The 10750-nt window shown below is 57.6% G+C and overlaps 1 protein-coding gene across 1 annotated transcript; it reads right to left on the bottom strand.

Moving 5' to 3' along the window:
* Positions 1-4044: 4044 nt before the first annotated feature.
* On the bottom strand, positions 4045-9986 carry KIAA2013. The gene is made up of 3 exons (XM_081306019.1): positions 8771-9986; positions 5893-6746; positions 4045-4586 (listed from the first exon to the last, which is right to left on the bottom strand). The coding sequence occupies exons 1-3, from the start codon at positions 9801-9803 to the stop codon at positions 4569-4571; spliced, it is 1905 nt and encodes a 634-aa protein (XP_081162145.1). The 5' UTR covers positions 9804-9986; the 3' UTR covers positions 4045-4568.
* Positions 9987-10750: the final 764 nt, after the last annotated feature.

Below are 10750 nucleotides of genomic sequence, written 5' to 3'. Positions count from 1 at the left end.
TGGGAGCGTGCTAAATCCTGGGCTGGCTTCTAACTGGCCATCCTCCTGCCTCAGCCTCCTGAGTCACTGGGATTACAGGCGTGCACCACTGTACCTGCTAGCATCGTCCTCTGGTTTTGGAGGAGGCTACGGCTATGACAGCCATCAGCCGTCACTCCTTGACGGCCCTGCCCTGGGAGGTTAGAGGTGTGGGCAGGCCCCAGCTTCCAGGAGAGGCAGGAGCTGCCGTCCCATTCCTGGACACAGTCCTGACAGCCGACCCCCATGGCCCTCGGGTCCCCACGCCTGTCTTCCTCACCACATCCAGCCAAATAAGTGACCACATCCTGGCCACTTAGGGCCTGGGATCCCCCATCAGGCTCATGAGCTGGAGTGTCCACCACGTCCTGCCGTCCATCTCTCAGAGGCTCTGAGGCCTGCCCTACCCAGAGACCTTCCTGGGTGAAGGGGGTATTGTCCCTGCCTGGTGGAACTGGTGCTGTTTCAGGACAAATAGGCAAGTGACTCTTTTCAAAATGTGTCCCCGCAACTGGGGCCAGCAGAGGGGAAACCTGGCTTGGAGCTGGACAGATCTGGGAGCGTATCCCAACTCCTTGGACTGTGGGACTTGGCCAAGAGACGTCACCTTAGATCCTCACTGTCCTCATCTGGAAGGGACCAAAGCTCACCTTGCATGGCATGTGGGAGACGGCACTCTGCCCTGAGCCTTCATCTGCTCCTTCCTCATTAGACTGTCCAGACTTTCCTTTGGGAAACCACCTTTCTCCTGTGACTATCTGTCCAGTAGTTTGAGATTGACCCCATCCCAGCGCTGGGATGTCCTGTTGGTCTAACCTAATTTACATATGTAAATAGCGACAGTGATTGGCTCCAGGTTGGGCTATCCAATCAGAGGTGAGCCTCAGCGCTTTGGGTGGGAATGCGGGATTGGACTCCTTTGGAGTTGAGGCTTGGGCGCCTGATAACTGGCCATTTTTTTTTTTTTTAACCACAAGGGACAAGGGTAGCCAGTCAGAAGATGAGCCCAATCTACCATGGGGCAGGGCTAAGAATTGCATCCTCCTGAAGTCACTTGAGTCCTGGATCAAACCACTCCTAAATCTCCCACTGGACTCTACTGACCTGCGAGCCAACGCTTCCCTCCTGGGTAAGCCAGTTGTCATGAATTTCTCTATCACCTGCAACACCCCAAGTCCTAATAGAAACAGGAGGGTTACGTGGTATAATATGTAGGAATCCTCCCTTTGTTCCTCCCTTTGTTCCCCAAGGGCCAGATGCATATGAAGCTTCCATCCGCGGAGGGAGCTTTTGAAGGGTGCGGCTGTTTGCTCAGCCATCGCCCGCAGCTGTGGGCCTTCTCAGCCCAGGCTTCCCTGCTCTAGGGAGGGCAGGTGGGGTGGCTGCCCATTGCCAGCCCCCTGACCAGACCTGCAAAGCTCAGGCCCCTGCTGCCTATGAGCGAGGTTCCCAAAGACAAGGGCCCAGGGGCTGGGGCTGGGGCTCAGTGTCACAAATGAGGCACTGGGTCTGATCCTCAGCACAATAAAAATAAATAAATAAAGATATTGTGTCCATCTACAACTAAAAAATAAAAAGAAAGGAAGGAAGGAAGGAAGGAAGGAAGGAAGGAAGGAAGACAAGGGCCAGCATACAGAAGCTCCAGTTCTTAATTTTAAAGTGAGGAAAATCTAAGACAAGCCGTAGACCCCCACCTCGGGAGGGAGAGAGGGCCTGCGTTTGTTGTGATCTAGGTCTTGAAAGTCCCCTAAAGGCTGGAGACTCGGTCACCAGCCCATGGCACTGTTGGGAGGTGGTGGAAACGTGAGGTCACGGAGGACGTGCCTACTGGAACCCCAGCAGGCCCCTCCTCTTTTCCCAGCCACAGGAGGTGAGCTCCTGCACCACCAGGCACTCCTGCCATGATGTGCCACCTTGCCCCGTCTGCAATAGCACCGTCTGACTGGGACGGAAACCTCCAAAACCAGGAACCAAAACAAGCCTTCCTCTTTTTTTTTTTTTTTTTTTTTTTGGTACCAGGGATTGAACTCAGGGACTCTGGACCACTGAGCCACATCCCCAGCCCTATTTTGTATTTTGTTTAGAGTCAGGGTCTCACTGAGCTGCTTAGCAACTCCCCATTGTTGAGGCTGGCTTTGAACTCATGATCCTCCTGCCTCAGCCTCGCGAGCTGCTGGGATTACAGGTGTGGGCCACGGTCCCTGGTCTAAATTGATGTTCTCAGGTATTTTGAAACAGTGACGGAAATCTCACCAACATTCCCAAGGGTCCCAAGGGTCCCTTGAAGCTGCTCTTTTTTTTTTTTTTAAAGAGAGTGAGAGAGGGGGACAGAGAGAGAGAGAATTTTAACATTTATTTATTTTTTCTTAGTTCTCGGCGGACACAACATCTTCATTTGTATGTGGTGCTGAGGATCGAACCCGGGCCGCACGCACGCTAGGCGAGCGTGCTACCGCTTGAGCCACATCGCCAGCCCCGAAGCTGCTGACTCTTGAGCAAGAAAAACCAAGGCCTCTTCTTCCCTGGAGACCCTGTGTGCCTCTGTTCTTGGCTTGTCACCTCCACCAACGGAAGCACTTTATCCTTTCTGGCTTCTAGAACAGGCTGGGCACCCTATGAGCGGAAGAAATGTGTCTGTCCCTCACAGTTCTGGAGGCGGGGTGTCTGCAGACAGGTGCTGGTATGGTAGGGTCTGGGAGGGCCTTGCTCCGGCCCACCAGGCTGGGGACATCTCCTGCACCTAGCAGCCCAGGCAGGGCAGGCCCACTCAGGTTAGCAGCTGGCTGCCCCCACCTAGACTGGCAGTCTCTCCTCTCTGCCAGGTGGTGCACTGGAGGCCCTGCCAGGTGCCATTGGAGGAAGGCAGTGGGGAGGGGGAGCTGGTGGAGACAGCACCTCCAGCCAGGGTGCACTTCCCGGTGCTTGACAGGTCATCCTGCATGCAAGGCCTGGACTCCAGCAGCCTCCTCCCGGTGGGGACATGTGGGTGAAAAACACCTAACGCCACGGGGGGCAGCTCTTAACTGAGAGCTGTCACTTAATGCTAGACGTTCAGCAGACCTTCCTCAGCCACCAGGGACGTGGGAACCTTCCACAGGCCTGGTTCCAAGTACAACAGTGAGTCAGAGTCACCAAGTGTGGCCGTTGTCTAGCAGCTTCCAGCTTAATGGGACAACTGGCAGGCATGTGACACCATAAATGACACCCAGGCCTGCCCTGACACTCCCGCTCCAGTCAGGCAAGCCATGTGCAGCCTCATCTGAAAGATGGCCTGTCTGCGATCCGCACCAACCAGAGGGGTGGGAGGGCCGTGGACTGAGCAGCTGGAGAACCAGGGCCACCGCAGCAGAGAGGACCCGGCTTCCTCTCCTGCACCATCTGCCGGGGGCGCAGCTTCCAGCCTGCAGCCCAGCTTCCTGTGAAGTCATGCTGCACACAGCTGTCGGGGACCCAGGGCGATGGCCCAACCCTGGGGACCTGCAGTGAGGGACTGCCAGGTCCGAATGAGTCCTTTCCCAGTCCCTGGGATGGACAGCTTCCTCCTCGCAAAGGTGAGGGCCCTGATCTTGGCTTGCTCACAGAGGCCAGCAGTGGCCCCGTCAGGGCTCGCTTCTGCTCTGGTCCTGTGGCCAGGCTCCGCAGGACAGGCAGGAGCAGAAGGCATTCCGAGCCGTCAGCCCACTGTGGCCACCAGGCAGCCCCCAGTGAGAAGGTGGCCAGCAACACAGCTTGAGGTGACTCCTTGGCCTGCAGAGCTGGGTGAGGCGAGTGTCCTGCTTCAGGCCACCCAGCAATGCAGCAAGGGAGAGGACAGGTCAGGGCTCTTGACACACAAACCAGTCGTGGAAGTTTCAAAGAGATTTATTTAAAAACAACAAAAAAAGCTTTGGTATTTCAAAACCAAACAATCATCAACTGCTAGAAAGTACAACACCTCCCCTCAAAGCCCCAAAGTACAAAACCACAGGTCCCCACAGGCTCATGATAGGGAGACGGTGTGCAAACCGGAGGACGCGGTGGCCCGGAGGACGCGGTGGCCCGGAGGACGCGGTGGCAAGTGCTCTCTAGTGGGCAGGGCAGCCGCCAGGGGCCCAGCCCCAGCCCCAGGACTGTGGGGCCTCCCAAGGAAGGGACACCACTCACCATCTCCCACAGAGGCAAAGCCGCCCAGCAGATCTCAACAAAAATAAATTAGAATTCATTCAAGAAAGAACACATTAAATTAGGAAAGAACACAATTTTTCCTAAACAAGAGTCTTTTCAAAAGAGGGTCTGTTTCCTGGGACAGAAAAGGGTGTGTGGAAGGAGTGAGTTCAAGTTCAAGTACGCTCCGCACAGGTTCACTTTATTGAGTGGAAGGCTTACAGGTCCACCAGCCCCTCCCTCCCCACGGGACACTCATTCCTTCCAATGCAAGCTGGCATCTACAAGCGCTTCTGCGTCACTGTCCCCCACAAGGCACAAAGGGTAGGTGCTTCCAAAGGATCCCTTGTCTGTAGCAGCAGATGGTGTCTTGTGCAACGGTGGCAGAAAGCAGGACTCGCGGTTCCTCAGACACTGGGGTCTTCCTGTTCAATCAACAAAATAAGGGATTACTGCCCACCACCCGGGGCTGCCACAGAACACCAGGGTGGCAGCCATGGAGGTGGCCCTGGCGACCCCACCCAGGCTCAGACCCGCCTGCAGGCAGCTCCTGGCCAGCAGCAGGCTAGTCACCACGGCTCAGCGGCCTGTGACCGCTGCCTGGCATTCCTCTGCTCTGGCGTAGCCCAGCTGGAGCACTAGGGAGGGACACAGGTCAGGTCCCCATGAAAGCAGTTTGGCTCATGTCTGGGGAACCAAGGTACAGAGAAGCCACTGGTCAGCAGGCTAAGTGGCAGCCCGCTGGCAGAGGCTGCGGACCCCACAGTGCCAGTGTGGCTCTATCCCAAGCGGTGAAGAGGCGGCTCTGGGGTGGCTCTGATCTATCTCTTCTTCAGGCACGAGAACCCGGCCTGCTCCCACCTCCCCTGCAGTCGAGCACTGCTTCCTGGGCAGTCCAGCCTTGGGGGGCACCAGGAAGGAGCCACAAAGCTCCTCCTTCACCTGCGTGGGTCTGGGCTGGGCAGAGAGCCCTGGAGGAGGGAGAGGCTGAGGGGGGGACAGGGGAGAGGAGAGGAAAGGAGGGGCAGAGGGGGGAGGGGAGGGGAGAAGAGAGGAGAGGAGGGGAGGACTAGGGGGAAGGGAGGAGGAGGAGGAGGGGAGAGGAGACAGTAGGGAAGCTCAGCTCCTCTGGACACTTTCTTCCCCGCTGCTGCAGACCAGGGTCCCTCTGGCTGTTCTCCCGAGGCCCTGACGGGGAAAGCACGGAGGGTGGCATCAGGCAGAGGAGGCTGCCTGACCCTGAGACACCAAGATTATCCCAGATGACAGTCCCACTGGGTCAAAATCACAGCTTTCTGGGGGCAAAGGTGTTTCGGGAGACAGGAGGGGAGTGCCCTGTCCTGTGCTAATCAGAGGGCCCTGTGGATAGAGGCCCACACAGAGGCACTGTCCTCTAAGGTAATGGACAGGCCCGGGGTGGGGACGGGGTTCAGAGCAGTTCAGAGGGCTCCATGGCAATCTGGGGGTCTGATGTTTTCTTAAAGGTCTGTTTTTAGTGCCTAGACTGGTGGGGGGCAGCAGCTGCCACAGAAGCCGTGGACTCATCTGCTCCCCCTGGGATTCCACAGCCTTCCCCCCAGGCCTCCTCGTGAAGTCTCTCTGATGGCCTCTCAAGACACGATCTCCTCTCTGTGGTGACGGCTGGAGGCACCAGCTGAGGAGGACACCCTCCTGCCGCGGCCAGCCCCTCCTGTGTGCGAGGCCTGGGCTCTAGGACCGGCGGCGCCCTACCTTGCTCCTGAAGAGGGGCTTGGCCCCCGGCCCGCAGTACTCGTTGTAGATGAGCTTGAAGAGGAAGAGGTGGAAGAGGGTGATGAGGGAGGCCACGCTGAACCAGAAGAGGAAGGGCAGCCCTGGGTCCTGCTGGGCCATGTGCTCGTCGTGGGCCAGGATGGCCTTGAGGTGCAGCGTGTGCCGCAGGTCCTGCAGGTGTGTGAGGTCGGTGGAGATGTAGAGCAGCGGTGTGATGGGCTGCGTCACCATGACCGAGAAGGTGTGGCCCCCGCGGGCCGAGGTCAGCTCCACGGGGTCGTCCAGGCAGCCCGCCTCGCAGGCATAGATCTTGACGGGCTGCCCACGGGACTCCACGGACACGTGCAGGTAGGGCTTGCCCTCGGCATCGGCCAGCACGGCCAAGTCGATGTGGTCGGTCTTGTAGCGGATGCCGTGCAGCGCGTAGCTGTTGTGCAGCACGTCGGGGTCGGCCTGGAACTGCAGGTGGTTCTCCGTGAACTGCAGCCCCCCGAAGCTGAGCACCATGCCCTGCAGGATGCCCGGAGCGCCCACCTTCACCAGCCCCTTGCAGCCACGCTTCTGGAGGGTCAGCCTCCACAGGTCAGAGAGCTGCAGGATCTGCTGCACCGAGGACAGCCTGGCCGGCCACAGGTTCTCGGCATGCATGGTGGCGTGGCCGCTGAAGCAGTGGTCTTCGTAGTTGAGTGTGGCCTCCATCTGGTCTCGCTCCCAGTGGCTCAGGGAGGGGCTGAGCAGAGGGGCTGGTGAGCAGGAGAGCATGTAGTAGAGTGTCAGGTTCACGGTCAGGCCTGATGGCGTGTGGGCGTCGGTGATCTTCTTCATTTCCACCCCTGTAACACCAGGAAGATTGTGTGTTAAGGAGGAGAGTGTGGCCGGGCACAGAGGAGCCGACAGGTCAGGGGCAGCAGAAGGAAGCTCTGGGCCCCAGTGATGAAGACAGAGATCTGGTCCCCCTTGAGTATAGGAGAAATCTACCCGCCTGCCCAACATGGCCACCAGAGCGCCAGGGCCTGAAACCTAAAGTCCCGTCCAAAGGCAATAGGGCCTCCCACCTTAGCTGAGGACTGCACATCCTCGCAGCATGGGGCACCAACCCCAGGACCCCTTCCATGAGAGGCAGTCATCAGAGCCTGGCCAGTCCTGCCGCCTCTCCCACCCCTCTCCAGGCCAGCAGCTTTACTTTCTCAGTTTCTGGGCGTGACTTTGGGGATGGAGGGCCTGGCGCCCGCTAGGCAAGTGCTCCACCACTGCACTACATCCCCAGCTCTTTCTTATTTGCTAAAATGCCCTGGCTGGCCCGGAACTTGCAATCCTCTTGCCTCAGCCTGGGATTATAGATGTATATCACCACACCTGGCTTAGTCCTGTAGCTTTAAATGATGTCTCCCAAATTTGTACACACATGCTGGGTATCACACAGTTACCTCCCGCATGTGAACAAATTCTAGACTCAGCCACTCTCCTGTTGTTTCCACCCAGATGTCTGACAGGCATTTTGAACCTGACATGGAAGGTGGCCCCAAACCAAGCTTTCCCCAAGCTGTCACCAAGCAGATACTCAAACCCCCAAATTTAGGAGTCATCGTCCAGGTCTCACTCCCCACAGCCAATCCATGTCCCTGCTGCCTCCCACCCAGCACAAATTATCAGCATCCACCCACTTCTGTCCGCACGATCACAATCCTGGTCCCAGCTCCCTGCCCCTTGTCAAGGCTCCTAAAGAACCTCGGACCTGCTCTCCCTCATCCATAGGCGCCCCACCCCCAGGCTACACTCTGCACATAGCAGCCAAGGGCCTTTTCAAATGTCATCAGATCTGCCCTCTTCCCATCCCTCTAAGAATAAAATGCACCACCTCTACCAACAGCTTCAAGGCCGCTGACCTCCTTAGCACCTGCCACCCAACCTGCTCCTGCCACAGGGCAGTCTCCAGTCTGAACACCCTCCTCCCCGTCACATGACTGACTGGCTGAGTCTCACCACTCAGAGGTCAGCTGTGTCTCCTCCTCAGAGAGGCTCCGGGGACGACAGGGTAAGCTGTAGCCCCCACTCCACACTCCCACCCATCACATTTTTAATCCTTCTCCACAGTGGTCTTAATTCAAGGTGTCTTATTTAAATTTCACTTTTCTAATGTCTGTCTTCCACCCAACCAGACTTAAGTCCCATGAAAACAGGAACTCTGTTCTGCTCACCTGTTTCCCCCATGCAAAGAACAGCCCCTGACCCCCCCACACACAGAAGCATTTAATAAATGTTTGTTCAATGAACTAAACTCTGAGCAACTGAACATACAAGTTCAGACAACTGGAACCCTGGAGACCAAAATCCCCCCCTCATCCCAACAGGATTTTCTTAACAGTGAATGGGGGAGACAGCTTTCATTTGGTGTGAATGTTCCAATCTGCTGAAAGAAGGGACTGCAACCTCCTTGCAAACAGATACAGCCACGGTGCCAGGAACACCTCAGCCTCTCAGGAGCCAGGCCAAGCCCAGGCCTGTTCCAGGCAGACCCTGATGAGCTGTGGAGAGGGTCTGGGATTCTGCTGGTTTACCTTTATGAACTGACCCTATAAATTCCACCTACTCCAATAAGGCCTCACTTTACAACAATACCCGACCTTTACACTCATTTTTTAACTGAAATCTCATCCTCTGAGGTAGATGAGGCCATTAATCCAGGGTCACACAACTGTTAAGAGATTATAAGTACTGAGATCCCCCATCAAATGCCAGGCCCAAATTTTAACCTTCAGGGTCACCTCTGCAGATCTCAGAGAGACACATCCAGGGTGGACTGTGGGCACCCTGGTGCACAGTGTGGTCTGTGCACCAAGACCTTGCCAGGCCTCACCTGGGCTGAACAGCTGCGCCCAGAGGCGCTGGTGATCCTGAAGCAGCTCAACCGCGGGCATCTCCAAGAGCTCCAGCATCTCCTTCCGGGCCAAGTCCTGGAGTGCCTTCAGCTCCTTAGCTGCTTTGCTTTTGAGCACCTGGGGGTTGATGGGGCCTGAGACGTACACCACCCAGAGGACCGTCTCATCCAATTGCGTCTTGGGAGCCACCTGGAGCCGGTTTACTAGCTTTTTGGCAGCCACCACCACCAGGTGCACCCGCCCAGAGGGCACTGGAGTGGATCGGCCCGAGTAGAGGAGGAACTGATGATCTCCGACCTTCTCCAGGGTGCTGGTGAAGGCTTTCGGGACCGGGCCCGCAGTGGGCCCTACAGTCTGCAGCGCGGCCACGCGCTCCGTTGGGTTGTTGAGCTGAATGCGCTGCAGATAGACGTGGGGTCGGCCCCGGTGCGCCAGAAAGTCCTCCTGCAGCAGCACACAGTCACGGCCGGACCCCGCGGCAAGACCGGAGGCCGAGGCGGGCCCGGGGCCGGCGGCTGCAGGGCCAGAGCCTGGGCTTCCGAGCTGCAGGCAGCGCACCCGGCGCAGCAGCCCCTCGCGCAGCAGCAGCACAGCCTCTCCAGCTTCGGCCAGCACGTTCAGCGGGCGCAGCTGCACGAAGGGCACGAAGTCCGGCGCCACAGCGGGCTCCCGCTCTCCAGGAGTCACCCACAGCCGGTTGGCGGTCACGTCCAGGGCTAGGAAGCCGTTGGCCACCAGGGCCGGCACTCCGGGGCCCAGCGGCACGGCCTCGCCGCGCTCCCGCAGGCCGCGCCAGGCGCGGGTGGCCGCCTCCAGGCAGGCAGAGGGCTCGGCGGCGCCCGGCTCGCCGCGGGCCCAGGGCGGCAGACGCAGACCGCCCGCCGCCCGCCGCGCCCCGGAGCCCGCGAACCACAGGAGCAGCAGCAGGAGGCCGAGCAGGCAGAGGAGGCGGCGGGCCCAGCTGCTCGACAGCAGTCCCGGTAGCCCCTTGAGCCGCTGCTGCAGCCACATCGGGCCGCCAGGCGCAGGCGACGGCGCGGGGCGGCCGCCGGGCCCGCCGCCCAGCCCACCGGCCCGGCCGGCCCCGCCTCACTCCCCGGCCCGGACCGCGGCGCCCACCCCGACGCCCGCCGCAGCCGCCCGGGGAGCCACCGCCACCGCTTCCTCCTCCTTCTCGGTTACCTCCCGCCGTCAAACGACGCCGGCCGTAAAGCGCCGCCGAGTCTTTTGCGACAGATGGAAAAGGGGTGGGGCGGGAAGGAGGAGGCGTGGTCACCGCGGGCCTGGAGGCGTCCAATTCACATGTTAAAAAAAATCCCAGAGATGGCCAAGCTGTACACGTGTTGGGCCTCGTTTGTTACTGATGGATTCAGCAGCCCCAAGATTTAAAAAAATACATTGTTCCTGTAAAACTGATGATCCTCACAGCAATAAATAAATAAATAAATAGATAGATAGATAGATAGATAGATACGGAAAAGTACGAAAAAAAAAAAAGAAAGAAAAAGTAACCATTGGAAAGGACTTCCAGGGAAATATTCTGTTGACAACTCTGCTGGCCTGTCTAGCTGTCTGTATACCAGATGGGGACACAAATCCGGCCCAAGACTGTCAATGTCTCTAATACCAAGTGTTTTTCTTGATGTCAACCTTGAGTTTTAACTCATTAAATGACACAAAACACTAAAATCTTATATTTCTAAAAATGCCTTTAGATTGTGAATTATCAATGCAAAAAAAAAAAAAGAAATTTCGCATTGCAGCTTGAGCAGAAAGTTCAGCATGAACACAGGCTGGACAATGGGCGATTGTTTCCACTTGGTTTGTGGGCATTCCAAAGCCAGACAGAGCTCTCACAGTTGGAAATGGAACTGTTGCTTGAGGTGGCTTCCTGTGGGCTGTGAGTAGACACAGAAATGTTTGTCCAGATAAAGATCCAGTGCCAGGCTGGAAGCTGT

The sequence above is a fragment of the Spermophilus citellus genome (assembly GCF_964194105.1).
Source record: "Spermophilus citellus genome assembly, chromosome: 9".
Taxonomy (NCBI): Eukaryota; Metazoa; Chordata; class Mammalia; order Rodentia; family Sciuridae; genus Spermophilus; species Spermophilus citellus.
The sequence above is the reverse complement of the archived record's forward strand: the minus strand, read 5'-3'. Positions and strand labels throughout refer to the sequence as shown.

Bases quoted from the DNA above. Each gene is read 5' to 3' on its own strand.
- KIAA2013 (XM_081306019.1), bottom strand. From the start codon at position 9,803: ATGTGGCTGCAGCAGCGGCTCAAGGGGCTACCGGGACTGCTGTCGAGC. The intron at 6,747-8,770 runs GTGAGGCCTGGC...CTGGTGTTACAG, and splicing joins GGCGCAGCTGTTCAGCCCAG to GGGTGGAAATGAAGAAGATC.